Source organism: Schistocerca piceifrons, chromosome 3 (assembly GCF_021461385.2).
Source record: "Schistocerca piceifrons isolate TAMUIC-IGC-003096 chromosome 3, iqSchPice1.1, whole genome shotgun sequence".
NCBI classification, from domain to species: Eukaryota; Metazoa; Arthropoda; class Insecta; order Orthoptera; family Acrididae; genus Schistocerca; species Schistocerca piceifrons.
Genome location: NC_060140.1, coordinates 901,976,272 through 902,000,355, shown reverse-complemented (window position 1 = coordinate 902,000,355; position 24,084 = coordinate 901,976,272). Strand labels below are relative to the sequence as shown.

Below are 24,084 nucleotides of genomic sequence, written 5' to 3'. Positions count from 1 at the left end.
TTGCTGGGCTGTGGTAATGTAGCTGCTCTACAGTGGTCTCTTAATTTTCCTGATTTGTCAGTCCATTGAGGGTTTGGCAGAGCCCATTGAGCATTTGGCAGGATGCCTTGTTGCCTCCTCTGCCTCAAATGGGCAGCAGCTGTTTTGATTTGGTGCTCCACCCCAGCCCACACTCTGCTGGCTCTTTTGCTCGTCTTTCCCCTTTTCGTGTGTTCTGCTTGATGTGGTGTTCTTCTTTTGTTTTCTTGTGCTTATTTCACCCTGTGTCCATGTCACTTGTCTCTTCTGGGTATTGTTGGGTGGGGTGCCTGTGGTAAGTGGCAACGGGCATGTGCCTCATTGTTTTTCTGTCTTTTGGGGCCTCCAGCTTCTCCCTGGTTGGGGCACCTCGCCTGCCTTTCTTCCTTTCCCCCGTTTTCTTCTTCTCTCTTGGTTTTGCTGGCCTTCAGTAGACCTTGGGGTTTTCTTTCCTTGGGTTTCGCACACTAGGCTCTTCTTTGCTGTGCATTTGTTTGTTTATTTTTATTTATATGTCTAGTTCTGTAGGACCAAATTGAGGAGTAAACCTCTGAGGACATGGAATGTGTCAGTACATGAAATTACAAGATAAAAGTAATAAAAATAAAATGTTTATGAACCCCAAAAGAGTCAAGCCATAAGTTTATGAAAACACAATCAACAATATAACAAAGGAATCAGCTTAATTTTTTAAGGAACTCCTCAACAGAATAGGAGTGACCCATGGGGGAAATTCTTCAGTTTCGATTTGAAAATGCATGGTTACTGCTAAGAGTTTTGAGTTCTTGTGGTTGCTTATTGACAATGGATGCAGCAGTATACTGCACACCTTTCTGCACAAGAGTTAAGGAATTGCGATCCAAATGCAGACTGGGTTTCTGCCTAGTATTAACTGAGTGAAAGCTGCTAATTCTTGGGAATAAGTTGATATTGTTAATAACAAATGATAGTAAAGAATGTATATGTTGAGAGGCCAATGTCAGAATACCCAGACTAGTGAACAGGGGTCGACAAGACGTTCGCAAACTTGCACCACTTATTGCCAGAACCGCCAATTTCTAAGCCAAAAATATCCTTTGAGAATGGAAAGAATTACCCCAAAATATAATACCATAAGACAATAGTGAATGAAAATAAGTAGACTAATTTTCGTGTCGAATGATCACTTACTTCAGATACTGTTTGAATAGTAAAAATGGCAGCATTAAGACTTTGAACAAGATCGTGAACATGGGCTTTCCACGGCAGTTTACTATCTATCTGAATACCTAGAAATTTGAACTGTTCAGTTTCACTAATCATATTCCCCTTTTGTAAACTTAAAATGTCAGGTATTATTGACCTGTGTGTTAGAAACTGTAAAAACTGAGTCTTACTGTGATTTAGCATTACTTTATTTTCTACAAGCCATGAACTTCTGTCATTAACTGCACTGTTTGAAACTGAGCCAATGTTGCACACAACACCCTTTACTACCAATCTGGTGTCATCAGCAAACAGAAGTATTTTAGGATTACCTTTAATACTTGAAGGCATCATTTACATAAATAAGGAACTTGAGTGGCCGCAGCACTGATCCCTGGGGCACCCTACATTTGACCATACCCCTCTCATACCCCACATCAGTGCCATTCTCAACACTGTGAATAATGACCTTTTGCTGTCTGTTGTTAAAGAGGTGAACCAGTTGTGAGCTACTCCCCATATTCCATACTGGTCCAACTTCTGGAGCAGTATTTTGTGATCAACACAACCAAACGCCTCAGTTAAAGCAAAAAATATGCCTAGCATGCGAAACCTTTTGTTTAATACATTCAGTACCTCACAGAGAAAAGAGAATATAGCATTTTCAGTTGTTAAACCACCTCTTAAACCAAACTGTACATTTGATAGCAAATTATTTGATATAAAATGAGCAATTACCCTTACATACACAGCCTTTTCAATAACTTTAGCAAACACTGATGGCTTAGAAATAGGTCTAAAATTGTCTACATGTCACTTTCTCCCATTTTATAAAGTGGCTTTACTACTGAGCGCTTTAATCATTTAGGAATCTGACCATTCTTAAAGGAAAAAATTACAAATATGGCTAAGTACAGGGCTAACATGTGCAGCACAGTACTTTAATATTCTGCTAGGCACTCCATGAGAGTCTTTTGTCTTCAGTGATTTAATTATTGACTCAATCTTGCCCATGTCTGTATCACTGAGGAGTATTTCAGACACCAATCTCGGAAAGGCATTTTCCAAGGGAGTTATATGATACCCTGTAGAAACTAAGTTGTTATTTGCTCAGAAAATGACTGTTATTTAAATACTGTACATATATATGACTTACCAATAACAGAAATATTTTTACTACTATGAACTGACTTTATATCGTTGACCTTAGTGCTGCTGACCAGACACTTCCTTCACAATGGTTTTAATTTTATCATGTAAATTAGCTGTTCTATTACTGCACCACATACTCTTTGCCTTCCTAATAACAGTTTTAAGCACTGTACAATAATGTTTGTAATGGGCTACTGTAGCTTGATTGTGATTACTTCTAACATTTTGATGTAATTCCCGCTTTGTTCTATGTTATATCCTTGTCCCACTAGTGAGCCACCCAGGCTGCCTTTAACTGCTAGTACCATGTTTAGAACATTCTAATGGAATGCAACTCTGAAAGAGCATGAGAAATGTGTTAAGGAAAGCTTTATATTTGTCACCTATGATATAACCACTATAAACATCTTGCCAATCTTGTTCCTTAACAAGGTTTAAAAAACTCTCTGTTGCCATTGGATTAGCTTTCCTATATAGTTTGTAATTATATGTGACTTTTTTTTAGTGCAAAAACCTTTTAATGTTAAAATTTGTGCATCATGATCTGAAAGGCCACATTCACCCTCTTACTAACAGAATGCCCATCTAGTAATGAAGAATGAATAAAAATATTGCCTGTGGCTATGCTTCTGTTCCCCTGCCCCTTGGTTGGAAAAAACACAGTCTGCATCAGAACATGATTTTAGGAGATCTACCAACATCCTTTTTCTTGCACAGTCATGTACAGAATTAATATTGAAGTCACCACATGTAACTAACTTTTGGTACTTCCTATAAAGTGAACCAAGAACCCTCTCTAGCTTGAGCAGAAATGCTCTGAAGTCAGCATTAGGAGACCCGTAAACAACAACTACAAGTTTAGTTTCACTAAATTTAAGTGCCCCTGCACGACGTTCAAATATCTGTTCAGTGCAGTGCCGTGATATGTCTACAGGCTCAAATGGAATACTGTTTTTTACGTGCATGGCCACTCCCTGATTCCACAAGAACCTTCTTGAAAAACAGCCAGCTTATCTGTATCCTAGTAAAGGAAGTCTCTGACTTGTCAAATTATTTAAGTGGTGCTCCGATATACCAATACCCATGTCAGAGTCAACATCTATCAGCAGTTTACTAACTTTCTTTCTAATACCTCTTATATTTTGATGAAATATGCTAATTTGTTCTCTACGTGGATACCAGATCTCCTCTGAAGGTGATTTCTTTGTTAGAGGGACTTCCTTTAAGCAGATTTACTTACCTGCTGACTTTGTTTTGTTGACTTTTTGGTGACTGGCCTGTTCCAGGACAGAGGGACTGATGACCTCCTAGTTTGGTCCCTTTAATTAGTAGAGCTACCAGCCATATTGTGGGAGGTGCATTTGTTGTATAAACAATATGTACTACCATCAAACGGGGTGATTTTGGACGGTTTTGTCATTATTTTGATTGTAACTTTCGTATATATTGTTAGATTAAATTGATTGTTATGGAAGTGGTAGGGTATATGTGCAATGAATAAAATATCCCAGAACCAGAAAGTATATGTGTAGGTATATTTATCTGAGGCAGTTACCGTAAATAAGCGTCCGAAGTCACCCCATGGATTGGGGTGATTGCGGACACACGTGATTTTTAAATCTCTGTCCGAAGTTACAGTATATAGAGGGTGAATTTGGACAATTACTGCCTTTTTTTTTTAAAAAATTCTACATGCTTTTTATTTGATTTTGGTGACATTTTAAACATTTTAAGGTACCCTTTGTTACGAATAAGTGATATGGAATGATGTAATGAATTTTATATATTACAGATAAGTTTTTATTTTGCAAGAATTTAAATAAAATTTTTTACAGCTCTTAACTGAAATATTAGAAACAGACAGAAGCAAACAAAGTAATTTAACTAAAAGGTCAAAATAATTTTCTCACTTATCATTCTAAATTGCAAACACTTTATATAAATGATTGTCTTCGAGTCTAAAGTGCATCTTCTCGAAAAATGAACATTCCTCGTTTCACAACTAGTGTGGGAAGTATTCTCGAAATTTGCAATTTTTGTGTTGTGTCTTCATCGGAGACATTAGGAAACACAAATATGTTTTTGCTGTTCTTGTGTGGGCGCAAGAATTTCACACTTACTTCCCTAGCACCAACATTTGTGGCCACTCCAACATACTGCCTTGTTTCCACGTTTATATTTGTACTCTGCAACAAGAAAAGCCTCTTCTTTCTGCAGTAAAACTTTGTTGGATGATGTGTCGTTTTCACTTTCACTACTGCTAGAAGGACTGTCACTTGTTTCAGCACTGTTTTCGTTTTCTTGAAAATCTCAGCCAGTGATTGATTTTCCAGGTTGAATGTCTAGTTTGCGGCGGCGGGAGCTACCAAGCTTATTTGGAAGATAACGAATTTCTTTGAGCATTTCTTCAAAAGTGGAAGACCATGTGTCTGCATTGCTTTGCTGGCTCTCCTTATTATCAGGCAATTTTCAGAAGACATGATCTAGATCAAAAGGGATTAGGCCTGTGGCGTGAAATCCACCCTTTATGTTTTCCTTGGAGTTTGCTGAAATCTTAGTCAGTGTCTGCTTCAGAAAAGATGTGAAGGCATCCTGGGAAATGGACCCATGAGTGTGTTTCTTCCAATCAGTTAATACAGCACGCCAAGCTGCTTTCATTGGCCTGAAGAAGCTTACATTGAGCGGTTGGAGGAGGTGCGTACTATTGGGGGGGAAGGAGAATGAATGAAATATTGTTCCGCTCACACTCTTCAATAACACATAAAGACACATGACTGGGTAAGTTGTCTCCAATCAGGACTGTTAGCCCATTTTGCCTCTTCAAATAGGGCAAAGTGATTGTAAAGAACAAGTCTTCAAATATTGGCAGGTCAAACCATCCACTTTTGTTCACTGAAACGGGTTCCTTGTGGTCCACCTTCTTCCCACGTGTCCCACAAATGGTCTGATTTGTAAAGGACGTACGGAGGAAGCAGTTTACCATCAGCACTAGGTGCTATCATTATTGAGATACTAGATTTTGATGAGTCCATCACTTTTTCAGAATGCTTACTCCCTTGTGTTGTAATTATCTGCTGCTTGCCTGGATCATCTGACATGTTGATTTCACCATAGTCGATCATGTTGCTGGGTGGGAGATTTTCCAGCTTTACCTTGATATTGGAGAAACACATCTCTGACTGTCGTTTGAGGGATAAATGCACCCATTCTTCTCCTGGCAAATTATTACGAAATTTTTTCTCTTTTTGGCCAGATTTATCAAGGTAGCCTTTAAGTAAATATCTAATATCCAGTTTAGTGAAGGGAAATCCCCAATATGCAGCCCTCAAGATACTTTGCTTCAACATTTCTTCTTCTTTATTTAGCACTGGCTGTCCTCCCATTTTTTTCGGATGTGCTTCCTGCACTTTATTGTGTAGGGTGGGTTTAGGTATACCATACAAATCACACGCTTTTCTGTACGATAATTTACCACTCTGAATATCACAGCTTTATCTAAAAGTTCCGGGTCATAATTACACCGTACTGTAGCACCTCTCCTGCTCTTATACGTTCTTGACATTGTCCGAAATCAATCCACACAGTACACAGTTTTACAAAAACCATCATTATTTTATAACCGTGCACGAGAAACTCAACAAACTTGTACAGAAATTGTCTCAATGCTGTTAGCCACTGAGCGCACCGATAATTACGGTTACAATAACTTCCCGTTCGGCACAACAATAGAAAGTTTCCACTTTACGATAATGCATGGATTTTTAACACTGAGACTGTTCGTCAATTATTCACCTAGGGAAACAACTGACGCAAAATAAAAGTTGTGGAAAGCGATAAATGCAATCTTGTGCTTAAAATATATGGCACACATACGTTAAAATAAGTAACTCTTTGTTTCTATGCAGTGGCAAAGAGCAAATAAGCCATATTGTCTGAATTTGCCCCGGTGTCCGAAATCACCCCGTTTGACGGTACTCATTTTTTTGTAGCCAATAGAATCATCCTGGCATATTTGTGATCAAGTGAAGTTCGTCATTCCCAAGTTTTCACACTCATGTGGCCAAAGGGGACCACTCGCCGAATAGCAGAAGAGAATGAAAACTTAATATCTTTCATGTATGAGTTATGTATGTGTGAATGTGTATGTGTATGTGTATGTGTTTTGTCTGTATCTGATGAATGACTTAGTTTGATAGCTATTATTATCTAGCAGTTTTTGTTCAGTGTGCCTCTGTGCCGCCCAATACCACATCTATGTGGTCAGTAGCAGTCTGTCCTCTTCACATAGTTGTCAGTACAAATGCTATAAATACGGTATCCATAAGTGTATGAATCTTAGTAAATAACACACCTTCTACAGAAATAACTCACTAATGATATAACATTGTCAAAACATGTCTCAGAAAAGGCAAAAATGTAGACACTGTTTGCTCAAGCTGCTGACCTCAAAGGACCTTATCTCTCTAATAATTCTTTTACCTTGTCTTCTTATTGCTATTTCTGTTGTTATACTTTTTAAGAATAGTTTTCTTCTTAAGCGTTTGTTTTAAATAACACTCTTATCCATTGATCTCCTGTTTATTTCCTTTATGATCCTGCTGTCATCATACTGATGTTATCTCTGCTATTTTGCTCATACTATTCCAGTCTTTATGGGTTTATGGTGTTTTTTTATCTATGCTTATGAATAGGCTGACTTGTCTTTCACAGTCTTGCTTAGGAAGAGACTGCAGCTGTAAAGCTAAGACACAGGGCTTTTATTTATACGTATGTTTTGCTTGTAGCAAATTGATTACTTTTTCTTGCTGAATTAATCTGTTTTCAATAATATTATTATATAGTGATGCTATTGTACTTGTATTTGAATTTCTGTCATATGCAGCAGAAAAGTTGCTGAAAAGTAATTGTAAATTTCCCTTTTTATTAATTTATTTCATGAATAAATATTTCATAGATTTGAGAGGGTTCTTGGAATGCTATACACATATATGCATATACACAATAAGGAAGATGCCAAGAGAGAGAGAGAGAGAGAGAGAGAGAGAGAGAGAGAGAGAGAGCATAAAACCTACTGTTGTGCAAAATGTAGGCCTCTTTTCTGTGGTGTGATGTTGTGAGTGTTTTTCTCATTAATGGATTAATGGAAGGTAAATGATATATTTCTCTGTGGTGTGTTTGTCGTTATAGTGAATATTGGATTGGTTTTTGTTTTTGCAGGTTCATTAGTGTATCATCGCCTATGTCATACAAGAAAAGAACTAAATTTATGTAACTTTTTGTGCACTGCAGATATTTTGTTGTATTGTTAAATAAAAACCTAAAATGACCACTTTTTAAGGTCTGAATGAAGTATTGTTGACTAAAAAACTAGTCTATAAGACTACATAAATCACAAAATTAGTGCCTCCTTGTTGTTGGCTGAGCCAATACCAACTGCAGTATGGATAACAGAATAACAACACAATAAAAGGAAGTGGGTTTTACACTATACATATTGTGATCCCAATTTTTTTCTTCTGCAATGATGGTAAAGACTGTAAGATAATTTTTATAAAGTTTTGGATTGTCATATCATGAATGCCGACACATATTCATTTATAAATTTGTCCCTCGTTTCCCAGTTCCTTCTGTTAGTGAAATCATGAATGCCGACACATATTCATTTATAAATTTGTCCCTCGTTTCCCAGTTCCTTCCGTTAGTGAAATGTATAACACCATTTCATTTTGTGGTGTTGCAGATGATAAGGACTGGCAGTGGTCAACATATCCACCTCCGACCAAGCAGTTTCATCAACATCCTCATGGGAGAGAAGCAGAATTATTATCAGGTTATTCAACAACACTCACACTTAAGAAAGATTTCCAACCTGTAACTTCCCTGTTGCCATCCCAACCTGATCCATTTCCGTGCACGCGTTGTGGAAAACTGTACAAATGGCGAACAAATTTACTTCGGCATATAAGGCTTGAATGTGGCAAGGAACCTCAGTTTCAGTGTCCCTTTTGTCCAAAAAAGACAAATCGTAATGACACACTGGTGAGTCATATTAAACTGGTACATCGCATTCCTGTACCAGCACGTAATGCTGATGGAAATTTCTTAGCACCAGAAGATTGCCGCTAGACATGCTTTTGACATTGTTAATATATTTGTAAAAAAGAATTAATCCTAGCAACAATATGAGAATATTTCTGTCATGAATTTTTTGTCTGCAAAATCAAATGGAACATAATTATTTGCTGCTGTTTGCGTTTCAGAAGATTGGATGTTATTGAAATGGTGTGTGAACAAATATTACAGAGAAGGTTTGAGATCATTGTTTCCATAGTAATATTGTAATTGAATGTGAAGATTATATTGTCATGAATCAGATATTTTATTTTGTGTGTAAAATGTAAAATATCAATAGTCCCCTGTCTCTTATGTATACTTCAATTAATTCTTTGATTTAATTATTTATTAAGCTTTATTTTCACAACATTAGATTTATTAGTAATTTTTGACCTCATTGTAAACTAATAAATCAGCTTGTTGAAAATTCCAGACGCAACTATACATACTTCAGAAGTTATGACAATTGCTTTTCATTACAGTTTGATATTTATGCGAGCTTTGGAAAGTAGTTGTATGCTGTGTCAAAATTTCTCACAAGTCTCTAAGCTATAACATTTGATGAGAGTGTGTAGATATAGCTATTTTAAATGATGTGTCTAACATATTATTGTTGTTTTTACATTCTATAACTTGAAACTATCTTCCTCAATTTTGATGTTCTGTATGTTCATACAAGATCCTTTATTTTGTTGTTATTTAGCACACAGCAGATATATCTGTTGCTTGTTGATTTGGTATTAATGATGATTGTAACTTGTGAACTGAAATTTAGCAAAATAAAAGGGGGTTATCATGTATAAATTTTCTGTGCCCAATGTCTATATTGCATTTTCTAGTGATGCCAAAAATTACACTTCATCACTTTTGGTTGTTTGTAATAAAATGCTAACAGATGACTTATGTGCTTGAAAAGTTTTGTAACTTTTAGAGGTATGATGTTGATTGAATTTAATATCTGTATTAACAGGCAAATAATGTTGATTATTTACACTCCATGCATATGATTTTGAGATCTGCTTTTGCTTGTCATTTTGCTGCCCCTGTTTCTTCGCCGCCGACCCCCCTCCCCCCCCCCCCCCCAACACACACACACACACACACACACACACACACACACACACACATTCATTCTTACAATAACTATTTTTATTGTTTACCATGTGGTGTTTTTGTAGCTGTATGGGCAGCAGCAAGCTGACCAATGCATGTATTACCTAATTCTTATTTTTGCTTTCCTTTGTGTTAGTATTTTCCTCTTGTTGGTCAGATAATTTAATTGTCTAATAAACACAGAGCAGAATTTTGCTTATTATTGTTTCTATGTAAAAAAAGAAAAAAACCACATTGTTTCCCATGAACTCAGCTGAATAATATCTAGGACAGACTCTGATCATTTCTTTCTGCTACACACTTTAGCGTAGACTGTTCAAAGTGAAGTGCCCATCAGCAGGCAGCTGGGGCTCCCAGTCTGCGGTGATTAGTGCTAGCAGCTATTCAGCCAGATGGTAGTGTATGCTCCATGCTACTCTGGCCTCATGCGCACGGACAGTAGTTGCCGAGTGGTGCGCACATGCACAGAGTGCATGCAGTAAGGCTACTTACCAGGTAGCCATTGCTAGCTGAACTTGCCCGCGAGCGAACTGAAGGGCACTCCCCTGCACCCATGCCCCTTGGAGCTGTATTGGAACAACTTACTTTAGAGAATCTTTTTCTTTTCGGGAAGGTTCTAAGGTTTTACTTGTTTTTGGCATAAACTGCTTCCATACATTCATTGTTGGGTCCATGTATTTGCTGTGTAAATATTGTACTTTAAGATATGAAGTAACTATTTCTGATCTTAGTAAGTAAGAACTAACAACATGGGACATGAGATACAAATTACGGAAGGTTTAGTTTGTAAACACATATTAAGTGGCCTGCTAAACAGCTGAGCATGGTGTACTATGCCACAGCTAGTGTGCCAGGTTAGATCTTTTCTGTTACTAATAACGACTTGCTTAATTTAGAAGGCAAATAAAATGTTAACTTCATTTTATGCATTTAATTAATTGCATCACTATCTGTATCTGGTTTATTGTGATTTGCCTATCTTAAAAACCTTTTATTGGTTACTAATATGGGCTGTGGGTAGGTACTTGTATCTGTGACTAAAACAGTGTATTTCTGGTAAGACCCCCCATGAACCATGGACCTTGCCGTTGGTGGGGAGGCTTGCGTGCCTCAGCGTTACAGATAGCCGTACCGTAGGTGCAACCACAACGGAGGGGTATCTGTTGAGAGGCCAGACAAACGTGTGGTTCGTGAAGAGGGGCAGCAGCCTTTTCAGTAGTTGCAAGGGCAACAGTCTGGATGATTGACTGATGTGGCCTTGTAACAATAACCAAAACGGCCTTGCTGTGCTGGTACTGCGAACGGCTGAAAGCAAGGGGAAACTACAGCCGTAATTTTTCCCGAGGGCATGCAGCTTTACTGTATGATTACATGATGATGGCGTCCTCTTGGGTAAAATATTCCGGAGGTAAAATAGTCTCCCATTCGGATCTCCGGGCGGGGACTACTCAAGAGGATGTCGTTATCAGGAGAAAGAAAACTGGCGTTCTACGGATCGGAGCGTGGAATGTCAGATCCCTTAATCGGACAGGTAGGTTAGAAAATTTAAAAAGGGAAATGGATAGGTTGAAGTTAGATATAGTGGGAATTGGTGAAGTTCGGTGGCAGGAGGAACAAGACTTCTGGTCAGGTGACTACAGGGTTATAAACACAAAATCAAATAGGGGTAATGCAGGAGTAGGTTTAATAATGAATAGGAAAATAGGAATGCGGGTAAGCTACTACAAACAGCATAGTGAACGCATTATTGTGGCCAAGATAGATACGAAGCCCACACCTACTACAGTAGTACAAGTTTATATGCCAACTAGCTCTGCAGATGACGAAGAAATTGAAGAAATGTATGATGAAATAAAAGAAATTATTCAGATTGTGAAGGGAGACGAAAATTTAATAGTCATGGGTGACTGGAATTCGAGTGTAGGAAAAGGGAGAGAAGGAAACATAGTAGGTGAATATGGATTGGGGGACAGAAATGAAAGAGGAAGCCGCCTGGTTGAATTTTGCACAGAGCACAACATAATCATAACTAACACTTGGTTTAAGAATCATGAAAGAAGGTTATATACATGGAAGAACCCTGGAGATACTAAAAGGTATCAGATAGATTATATAATGGTAAGACAGAGATTTAGGAACCAGGTTTTAAATTGTAAGACATTTCCAGGGGCAGATGTGGACTCTGACCACAATCTATTGGTTATGACCTGCAGATTAAAACTGAAGAAACTGCAAAAATGTGGGAATTTAAGGAGATGGGACCTGGATAAACTAAAAGAACCAGAGGTTGTACAGAGATTCAGGGAGAGCATAAGGGAGCAATTGACAGGAATGGGGGAAATAAATACAGTAGAAGAAGAATGGGTAGCTTTGAGGGATGAAGTAGTGAAGGCAGCAGAGGATCAAGTAGGTAAAAAGACGAGGGCTAGTAGAAATCCTTGGGTAACAGAAGAAATATTGAATTTAATTGATGAAAGGAGAAAATATAAAAATGCAGTAAGTGAAACAGGCAAAAAAGAATACAAACGTCTCAAAAATGAGATCGACAGGAAGTGCAAAATGGCTAAGCAGGGATGGCTAGAGGACAAATGTAAGGATGTAGAGGCCTATCTCACTAGGGGTAAGATAGATACCGCCTACAGGAAAATTAAAGAGACCTTTGGAGATAAGAGAACGACTTGTAAGAATATCAAGAGCTCAGGTGGAAACCCAGTTCTAAGCAAAGAAGGGAAAGCAGAAAGGTGGAAGGAGTATATAGAGGGTCTATACAAGGGCGATGTACTTGAGGACAATATTATGGAAATGGAAGAGGATGTAGATGAAGATGAAATGGGAAATATGATACTGCGTGAAGAGTTTGACAGAGCACTGAAAGACCTGAGTCGAAACAAGGCCCCCGGAGTAGACAATATTCCATTGGAACTACTGACGGCAGTGGGAGAGCCAGTCCTGACAAAACTCTAACATCTGGTGAGCAAGATGTATGAAACAGGCGAAATACCCTCAGACTTCAAGAAGAATATAATAATTCCAATCCGAAAGAAAGCAGATGTTGACAGATGTGAAAATTACTGAACTATCAGCTTAATATGTCACAGCTGCAAAATACTAACACGAATTCTTTACAGACGAATGGAAAAACTAGTAGAAGCCAACCTCGGGGAAGATCAGTTTGGATTCCGTAGAAACACTGGAACACGTGAGGCAATACTGACCCTACGACTTATCTTAGAAGAAAGATTAAGGAAAGGCAAACCTACGTTTCTAGCATTTGTAGACTTAGAGAAAGCTTTTGACAATGTTGACTGGAATACTCTCTTTCAAATTCTAAAGGTGGCAGGGATAAAATACAGGGAGCGAAAGGCTATTTACAATTTGTACAGAAACCAGATGGCAGTTATAAGAGTTGAGGGACATGAAAGGGAAGCAGTGGTTGGGAAGGGAGTAAGACAGGGTTGTAGCCTCTCCCCGATGTTGTTCAATCTGTATACTGAGTAAGCAGTAAAGGAAACAAAAGAAAAATTCGGAGTAGGTATTAAAATTCATGGAGAAGAAATAAAAACTTTGAGGTTCGCCGATGACATTGTAATTCTGTCAGAGACAGCAAAGGACTTGGAAGAGCAGTTGAATGGAATGGACAGTGTCTTGAAAGGAGGATATAAGATGAACATCAACAAAAGCAAAACAAGGATAATGGAATGTAGTAGAATTAAATCGGGTGATGTTGAGGGTATTAGATTAGGAAATGAGACACTTAAAGTAGTAAAGGAGTTTTGCTATTTGGGGAGCAAAATAACTGATGATGGTCGAAGTAGAGAGGATATAAAATGTAGGCTGGCAATGGCAAGGAAAGCGTTTCTGAAGAAGAGGAATTTGTTAACATCCAGTATTGATTTAAGTGTCAGGAAGTCATTTCTGAAAGTATTCGTATGGAGTGTAGCCATGTATGGAAGTGAAACATGGACGATAAATAGTTTGGACAAGAAGAGAATAGAAGCTTTCGAAATGTGGTGCTACAGAAGAATGCTGAAGATTAGATGGGTAGATCACATAACTAATGAGGAAGTGTTGAATAGGATTGGGGAGAAGAGAAGTTTGTGGCACAACTTGACCAGAAGAAGGGATCGGTTGGTAGGACATGTTCTGAGGCATCAAGGGATCACCAAATTAGTATTGGAGGGCAGCGTGGAGGGTAAAAATCGTAGAGGGAGACCAAGAGAAGAATACACTAAGCAGATTCAGAAGGATGTAGGTTGCAGTAGGTACTGGGAGATGAAAAAGCTTGCACAGGATAGAGTAGCATGGAGAGCTGCATCAAACCAGTCTCAGGACTGAAGATCACAACAAACAACAACATCTGGTAAGACCTATAGAATGTATAGTTGAACTACTAATTTTATGCCTTCCAGTTGTAACTTCTTGAATATATTTTTATAAAGATGTCACAGAGTGTACAACTTCCTTTATTCTTTAACAGCACATACATTAGATTGAAATATGGTACTATTCATCATAATAAAGAGGAATATCTCCAAGTCATGGATGTGAGCTTACTGAGAAAACAGTAATATAAATAAAATTACATTTGCAATTTGAAGTTACAATTCTTCTATATAAAGAATACATCTGTGCTGTATGCTTGGTGCTGTACACATCAGCAGCTTAGCCTGTACTCAGATCCACAGTCATCATGAAGTTATTGAATGAAACCATTTTCCTGCATAAGCTGTTGCTTTATTTGAAAGAAACAGTTATATCACACAATTGGTCAGTTATGACACTTTTCAAGTGCACATAAGTTTAAGTGCGTAACACCTACAAATTCAAAAGAAAAATATATTTTAGCTACCAACCTTCCTACAAATTACCCGATTATCTTCTCGTAGATCCGAGAATTGAAACCTCCTATTAACTGTATGATGAGTAGCAATATTCAGTGTAAAATGCCTTTTTGTTACAAGTGTAGAATATGGTAGTGTAGTGCTTAAACTAGTAGTGGGAGATAAATAGCAGTTGTTAAACAACACTGAGGCAGAAACAGCATTTCCAAAGTAGCAACTTTCCAGCTAACCTTCAACATTGTAAACCGTGGTAGTAGTGTACGGCTATGTCGTAATACAGTGTAATGATGTAGTTTTGGATAACTGGTTGGGTGTACAGATTTAAATTTGAACAGCTGAGCTCATTCCACTTTTCCAAATGGTTCTTCTTCTTGATTGGATATGTGAAAAACAATCAGTGAATAAATGGAAAAAATGAAAAGTATTTTTGGTACTGAACTTTGCATGTTCTATTAACGAGGGAAAGCTTTAAATGTACATCTGCTATTGCAGTGTTCAACTGCTTCATGTTCAGAAGAAATGAAATAGATGCTGTACAACTATTCAGATTATGTAAATCCCACTTGAAGTGTCCTTGATAAATCCAGTCACAAAGATGGGTGTCTGGACCTGTGGAACAAATCCTAATGTACGCTAACAATGAAAAGTAGTTATTGCTAACTTCTTTTGAAAGCTGTATTAACAGTTAACTAACACAAATATACTCTGAAATACAATATTCACACTTGAAAAGCAAATACACTTTGAGCTAGTGGCCACTTCTTAGAAGAAAAAATACCTGCTACTCTCACAAGGATAATATTAAGTACCTCTCTTCTGGTACTGTCTGCTTAAGATTAACATGAGTAGAATGATACCAGATGATGTGATTATCTGTGTGTTATTACCTTTTTATTACTAACAGACATCACAAACTCCAAAGCAAGATAACCACATGATTGAAACAAGTAATGGCTAATAAGGTAAACTTAAGTATACTTTCAAAATTATGAAGATTACCAATTTTTGTAGCTTTATATCTGTTGTGTACGATAGACTTTTGCATTGTAACCTGGAAACAGAGCTGCATGGTCTATGCTAAAATTATGCTTGTGCTTTGTATTGTAGTTGTGTAAATTATAAGTTAATAATATTTTCCCCAAATACTCTTAATCTGGGAATGTATATTCCAGAAGTGTTTATAGAGACTGGCTGGAGTGTATATATCTATTGCATACAATATTATTATTCCTGACATTGCAGTACCTTGGAAGACATATCCTTAAGACAATGCAGAGTGGTTTTGCATAACATAAACTGACGTTTTTGTGTGTAGCTCATTGCAGTGATACTTCTAAATGTAATGCATACCAAACCAAGATTGTTTTCAGCTGAGAGTAGATACTGAAAAAAAAAAAAAAAATCTCTCTCCATTAGAGTTTGTTACCAAATTTTCAGACTTGCTGAGAAAGAATTCAAGCAACCTAAAATTTCTCGGAGTTGTTAATTAATCACATGATTTTTTTTTGCTGCACAATTCACTGATCTTTACTGTTTGTTTATTATCATATATTAAGTGTTACATATCCAGAGACACAGACTACCTTGGCATATTTAAGGAACAACTGTTGTATTGGACTTTACTGTGCAAACTAGGAAGGTGATTTACACTTTTCAGGTACTCACTTTATTCTAAGAAAATGCAGGAATAAATGGAGAGAGAGTATTGATTTGAAGTTATGTAAGTATTCATATTTACATTTCCATGAAATCTTTAACTGCGACAAATTCTGTTGTCAGTGATTAGGTCATATATGCATTTTATTTTCAAATGCATCAAGGCAGTTTGTAGAATTTTTATCTAATAAAAATGGTACAGAACTGCAGTTATTTCCATCCCGTAATTGCTGTGAAAAATGGAGAAATTTTTCTATAACCTACCTGAGTTAGTTACATATTTTGTGTGACAAACTTAAGATGATACACCATTACTATTAATACTGAGTATTGTCTGAATTATATAAAACTAAAGTAAACAATTGATTCTGTGTTGTCCTAGCGGAGAGAGCCGAATGTTGACTTTTTTTTGTCAAATATGGACAAATATGATTTCTTCTGCTGCAGCACTATTTTCATTTTGGTTATGCTTGAGGCTGTTGTCTTTTGCAACAACAGAGGGCACAGTTGACTTGGATTAGTATTAAGTTTAAAATTTATTTCAGGCATCAAGCTTGAGATTTAAAAAAGTTTACATATATACAGTTTAAGAACTGCACTAGAAGAGTATTTTTTGTGATGTGAGTATAATAGGTTGAATTCTTTTTCAGCTAAAGAATCAAGCAAGTGGCTTCAGCAAGATCGTTCCTCCCACTCATTCCTTCGATTGTCTTCAGAATCTGCTACAAAGTGCTTGACAGAAAATGACTTTCAGAACTTGGAGACAAATTTATACAGTGGGATGAATTCAAATTTTGCAAAACCAACAGGAAATACAGCATTTCAGCAGTCTGATGACATCAGTAATAAGGAACCTGTATTCAGCAACACCATCAATAGCGCAACAAATCCACAACCTGCTAATTTACAGCTATTTACATTCCAGGATTTTCCTCCATCATTCCCTTGTCCAACTTGTGGCAATGTGTATCGTTACAAATCATCCTTGGCCAGACATGTAAGGCTAGAATGTGGGAAAAATCCTCAATTTCATTGCCCATATTGCCCACACGAAACAAAACATAAAAGCAGTTTGTTGAGTCATATAGAAAGTAGGCACAGGCAGGAGAAAATGTAGGTCACATGTGTAGAAGGAGTTATTCAGAATTTCAGGTTATTACACATAAATCAGTCAGTGAAGGTAGGTGATGTGTAAGAAACACTACAGAAACCATCCAGACAGCTTTACTTTTTTTTCATATGAGTTTGTCTTTATCTTCACCTTTACATGAAATACACGGAGATATGAAAATTGTTAATTTGTTTTCTCAACAATCTAAGTGCATTTGTCCGTATACAAAGTGCCTGCCATGTGAAAGCATAGTTCAACTTTGGAAAGTCAGAGCTTAAAAAAAGGGGGTGAAATTTAGACATTTGCCAACATTAAAACTGTTGTTGTACTTTTAGTGAGTGAGTGTCAAATTTCCAACAATGGAAGAATGGCATATGACATTATAAGAGTGAACTAGTACTCATCTGAGGGAAATGACATCATTTTTTCAGTCTGCAAACATTTGTGCTAGGAAGCCATTCATGAATGGTGTAAGGAAGGAGTATGATTGGTAGATGATTGGTCTTGAATTCACACTTTGACTGAGATTAAAGGAAGCCTGTCATAAAGTGTTACCAGATGGCTGTAGCTTTCATGGCAAATTATTTACAAAAATTTGATAATGAAAACTTTCAGGTAATGATACATTAGATGATGTGGAGGATTATGTAGACTCCACTTCAGAAAATAATTCTTTAGATAAAACATAATTCTTATACCCTCTTTTAATTTTTTTTTTGTGTTTGTGGTTCATTATATTTCTTGTTATTTGTGTAAGCACATATTGCAGTCATGTATTTATACCTATATTTATACCCATTTAAATTTCTTTTCGTGTTTGTGCTTCATTGTATTTATTTTATTTGTGCAAGCATTTATGACAGTCTTATGTTTATACCTATAATTATTTGTACAAGCACATATTGCAGTCATATATTTATACCTATAATTATAACTACTACTATTTTTATGTTCTCATGAATTGCAGTATTTGTAAATGATATTTCATAATAAAGTGCAGTATCCCTAACATACATGCAGTAAGCATCTCAAATTACAATTCTTTTTTCCCTTAGAAGATTTGTATCTGTTCGCAAGCACTAGTCCCTTACTCAAATCTCTATTTTTTTATGAATTTCTGTAATATCTTTATATGTCCAGCTGTCCATCAGTATAATACTATTACCTTGGCATCATGGTGTTTGGAACATTGATGGTATGTAAAAAGTGAAGCTTTCGAAGAATCAAGGTCTAATTTTTCAATTTTGGCCTGACTAATGTCTTGAGACATTGTTATGCTGGCTTGATGCTCCCATTGAATATTATGTATGTATGTACATTTTTTTTACATTTCTTAATTTAACAGTATACTCTTTTAAACAGCTTTCTGTCAGCAAGTGAAAGCAGTCGGCAACATTCATCAATATATTCTTATTTTGAGTTAGATGTACATGTAATTTGAGACTTAAGTGGGGTAAAATATACATTTTTGTTTGTTTTTCAGTTGCAGGTTTAATAACTTGGTTATCCAGTATCTGCTGCTTCTTTCACAGTTTTTAAGTATTATCACAAATACTTTTTCTTTTTTTTCAAACTTTTTGTCCTCTTTTTTTCCATGGGCATTTGTTTTCTCGTAGACTATCATAAATAAAAGTAAATGTGTTTATGGATATTTCAAACTAATTTTTCAATGACTTTTAGGCCATTAGTATTGTGTTTGTTTATTTGCGGTTTTCTGTAGGCATGTCTATCTGCTGTACCATTGTTTTGATAGGGAAATGTGATTTAAAATGTTCTGCTGCATGTTAACCAATGCCATTTTTATGTTGTTCCCTAGATTACTTAGGCTGTAAATATTTAATCATGAATAAGTGCATCTGTTGTGCATAAATGGCACAAAAAACCTATTCATGTCAACTTCTTGGCTTAATTCTGCAAACCACTCATTCTCCTCTTTTGCCTTACCTTGTAGAAGATTTTAAAGACATTAAATACGCATTTGTATATGTATGAATAGACACATAAATTTTTCATTACACGTTTTTGAACAGCATATACCACTAGCATTCTGTCAGTTTTTGTGGTGGAGTAATTGTGTATTCAGCAACATTTTATGTAGACAAATCTTTGTCAATTTTATCAGTACTTTAAAAAAAATCCTGTGTCTCAGTGTATTATCATCCACAAAAGGCAACTATTTGAATATTCTTCCTTACATTTAATGTAAAAGTTTTGTGAAAAATATTAAATATGCAACTGAGGGCATCTGCTTCGAAATTACCCAAAACATTTGAGCTGAATACATTTTTTGTTTATTACCAAATGTATTGCTATAGAATCAGCTACTTCATCCCAGTTTTCCAAACTGGTTTCCTGTAATATTTTGAGCTGTTGACTAGTATGTAAATATATTTAGTGTGTGTTGCAACCTTTCCCCATATGTTCTCTCTCTCTCTCTCTCTCTCTCTCTCTCTCTCTCTCTCTCTCTCTCTGTGTGTGTGTGTGTGTGTGTGTGTGTGTGTGTGTGTGTGCGTGCGTGTGTTTTAATTAATTGGTGAAGCAGTGCTATTTAGTTTAATCATGAAACTTTTGCAATATGATATTCAACACAAAAGTGCCAAAATGATGCCTGACTGTCAAAGTCTCACAGTGGCTATCAGCTGTATATTACTGCTCTTCAGTGTTTATGTTTTCTCCACTGATGGAACATGATCAGGATACATAGCTCTTGTGTATTAAAATGACAAAACAGCTGTAATTGTTATAGTAAAACAGTCATCATAGTTATTCATCAATACTATGCTAACTGACAGATTAAAACTGTGTGCTTGTTAGGTACTTGAAATTACAGCTTTTGCTTTTCATTTGCTAACACAAAGTTGTGGATTTGAGTACCATCCTGGCAAACAGTTGTAAAGTACATTGGAAATATTTTTATTACTGCACTTTGTATTGTGGAACAAAAGTTTCATTCTAATCCTGCATACTGACTGTCTGTATTAAGTACCTTTATGTGTCTGTGGTGTGTATTTCAGTTGTGTACTAATGTTAAATAGCAGTTCGTTTTTCATTTTAAATGTTTTCATTTTAGTGTATTTGCAGTAATAGATACTTTTATGTACAACATTTTTATGAGTATTCAGTTGTTGGGGAAGGTTGCTTGTATTTATTATGCATGTTTGTGGGTTTCATAAGTCTTTAGGCATGTCACATTTCACAAACTGCTGCAACATTATTACCTTTCACTGCAACTGATATATACGTTTTGTTTCAGACAGTGAAAGATTATGGAGTTCCTACTACGAAGGCTGGACGTGTCCCCCCAGCCCACAAAAATTTGGCGAAATTGTGTCAGTGGTCAGTATTAATAGTGAGGAACGAAAGAAATTTAAATGCCCTAATTGCCTGAAAGGTTATTGCTCCAGAGGAACATTGTTACGACATTTGAAGTTAGAATGTGGGAAAGATCCACAGTTCCATTGTCCTAATTGTAGCTATCAGACGAAACATAAAAGCAATCTCCAAAGACATCTAGCAATACACAGAATAGATTAGGTGAAATGGTAGCGTGCCGTGGAAAACGTGTGTATTTAGAGTGCAACCAGCTGAATATCTGATGTAACATATGCAAAACAAATCTTAGCTTAAAATATTTATGTTTGAAAGGTGTTGTAAACTGATTATATGGTAAACCAGCAACTGAATTATGAAATGGGAAGATTTGTTGCACTAATTAACTTCATTGATCTCTCTCTCTCTCTCTCTCTCTCTCTCTCTCTCTCTCTCTCTCTCTCTCTCTCTCTCTCATATGTTGAGAAGGAGAATAAAATGACATTAAACAGTATGGACATATGAAAGCAGTTATAGGAAGATGACTTAGATTTGTTATGAGTATTCTGGAAAAGTGTGTTGTGTACCTGTTTGGGTAACCACGTTTGGAATCTTTAGAAGTAGACCTAGTAGCGGAGTATGAAGGAATTTTGAGTGCAGTGTTAAAATCATAATAAGTTGGTATGGTTCATAGGAGAGAGTAACAGAGAAGCTTAAGGAAGTTAAATGGGAACTGTTGGAGCGAAGATAGTGTTATTATCAGGAAACAGTATTGAGTAAATTTGGAGAACCACTATTTGAGTTTCACAGTGTGACAATACTTTTGCCTCTGTTTCTATGCATCTGTTCATGAGAGTAGGTTAAGAGAGATTAGGAGAAATGTGAAAGCATACCAGTAGTAATTCTAGGAACAAACGGGAGGAGGGGGACGATAAGTAATGGTAGTAAATAATCTCTTCCATGCAGCGTACAGTGGATTGTGTAGCAAGAATGGATAAAAAAAATCATATTCTCGATAGAAAAATTTAAAAAATCAGTTAAATAATAAACACACGTACCCTCTGTTTACTCACCACTGATAAATGTATGACATTCGTGCACATCTTGTTTGTACAACAGCTGATTAAGTGTAGTGTTTCATTGCCTTGTTTTTTCAGTATTGCCAGTGGTAATAACTTCTCAAATAATGTGTGGAACAGCAATGAATGTGCTATTCAAATTACAAGCATTGCTGTTTTTATTTTGCTTGAAGAGGCAAATATTAAATTGAGGCTTATTTGAAATTCTAATGCATACTAGCTTTCTAACAGAGAACACACAGCATACACAAAATAAGTTAAGATTCCAAAATGGAGTATTATGGTGTCATATTCGAGATTTAGATAGAAATTTACTGGACTTTTATTAGATTGTGTGTAATTTAGATTCAAAAACTTGTAAATTATCTTTGTGTTCAAAATCCATCACTCCAATGAAATATATTCAAGTGGCAGGATATTTTAGTCTCATTTTATTGTTGTTATTGTTGTTACTGCTCATTCCTTGTTTCATACATAATGTTATTCATGATATGAACTACACAAAATAATTAAAATTGTCCCTAGTATTGTAATAATGGAAAAATTTCATCTGAGATGTTAATGAAATGATCTGAGATGTTAATGAAATGAAAATGATTTGTTAATGTATATCCCCAAGTGTTCTCAGAAATTTCAAATGCCTGTCAGAGGTGGATAAACAAAACGGTGTGCAGTGAGTTATGTACACAGTGTTTTTTCGATAATTAAGCATAATAATGTAAATTGGATAGCTGTGAAGAGAGAATATTGACTGCTTTAGTGAAGGGAATTCATATTGGAAATGATTCATAGTAACAGTCTACATTGTATGCTTAAAACATTTGTTTTGGGCATGCCACTTTTATATTAATGGCACACACATTAGAGTTTAATAAAGTGACCTAAACATAAGCTTTAGCTTACATAATTCTGTTTTTTTTTTCTCCCCCCCCCCCCCCCCTCTCTCTCTCTCTTTGACTTCCTCCTGACCATTGTCTACAACCTATCCCAGCATAACCTGAAAACAGTATTTGAAATCACAGTTGTCATTGTTATTATTTATTACTTTAAGCATCCATTAGTTTCAGAGATTAGAGATGATAAAAACTGAGGTTTGTATTTTGCCGTTTTATATCCAGTGGTATGAGTCATAACTGTCATATATGTATCACAATTTAGTTAAAAATATATGATTTTTTTAAAGTAATGAAATCTAAGAACACTCCACATTCAATTTTGTATGTATGTTTGCTTTAAGAAAAGTTGTGTTAAGTGAAATACTGAATGCAAAGCAGTTCACCAAGAATAAACTATGTATTTCAAGTAATGAAACTCCACCACTTCTTCTCTAATTCCAGTGCTATGAAGTCATAAATCTTTCCTCCTCTTAGTAACCCCTGAATGAATGCAATTCTGTGAGATTCTATGGCCGTGATTTCTTTGTATAGGTCTTTAAGCAGGGTGAACAATATTTTTCGTAGGAACTTATTCTTGCCTGTAGATTTATTCGCTGAATGAACATACAACATGGTTTTGTGTGGATGCACTTCCTGCGTATTATTATTAAGTAACATTTAACATGCAAATTTCCATTGCTTTCTACAACTTTTATGTATTTTGGTTAATGTTGCAAGAAAATCCTTGGTGTATATGTCTTTAGTAGTTTTGAACTTACTTAGCCTGACAAATCAGAGATTTATATTCAAGTATAAACATGCAATATAGAACCTTGGAAAAATATGATGATGCAAAAGAGACTAAGTTGACATGTAAGTTGTAGATGAATGACACCATTGTGTGGCATGGAGATATTGTTTTGGCTAGAGACACTCTACTTATAACAGAACTGACTGATCCATACGAAATCAGTAAGTGGAAATAAACTAAGATCTAATGGAGAGAGAGAGCATTTAGGTTGAAAGAAGGGGACAGTTTACATTTTTGGAGACAGAAAAGCAAGAATTGGTGCCTTAGATGTGGAATATTAAAGGGAACTTCCTGGAAACAGATCTTAAAATGAAACAAACCCACAAGAATGATGAAAAGAAACTTGTTTGTGAAAAAAATTAAACATAAACATTTTGCCCTTTGAACAGGCTACCATTTTTCATTTGTTGTCTTTCTATTCTACTCCTACTCCATAGTCTTTTTTCTCTCAAAAGCATGAGGAATAAATGTAGACTTCTGCAGTCAGCACAGTGTCAGTAATGTTATTCTATATGTATTATTTCATCTTCCTCCATTATTTTTGCTAGTATTGCAGGTAGCCACTTTCAGGGTGATTTTGTGTGTTACTGAAGCAGTGCACCACAGCGTTACGTACATACTGTTGCGTCTTCTTGTCTTTGCTGTGATTGAGGTATCATGGAACTCCTATTTTCACCTGTTTATGAGAGCATGAGGTAGAGGAGCTTAAGTGCTTTGTTGATATTGATTTACATTTAATTTTATTAGGCAGCACTGGTGAATCAGGTAATAGACACTGCTATATAGCACTGTTCGCAGCAACTGGTTGTGATTGAGATAA

The 24,084-nt window shown here is 36.1% G+C and overlaps 1 protein-coding gene across 7 annotated transcripts in view; it reads left to right on the top strand.

Annotated features, from left to right (window-relative positions):
• Positions 1 to 24,084, top strand: part of LOC124788276 (longitudinals lacking protein-like) — a 552,769-nt gene that overhangs the window by 524,881 nt on the left and 3,804 nt on the right. The window contains exons 5-6 of one of the 7 annotated variants that reach the window (XM_047255503.1): positions 8,096 to 8,185; positions 20,444 to 20,526. The exons of 1 other annotated variant lie outside the window; for it this stretch is intronic. In XM_047255503.1, the coding sequence (XP_047111459.1) occupies positions 8,096 to 8,185; positions 20,444 to 20,526 (173 nt within the window). Of the gene's footprint in view, positions 1 to 8,095; positions 8,186 to 16,729; positions 17,238 to 20,443; positions 22,470 to 24,084 lie in introns of those variants that run through there. 5 more of the 7 variants (XM_047255495.1, XM_047255490.1, XM_047255504.1 and 2 more) reach the window with 5 other exon arrangements.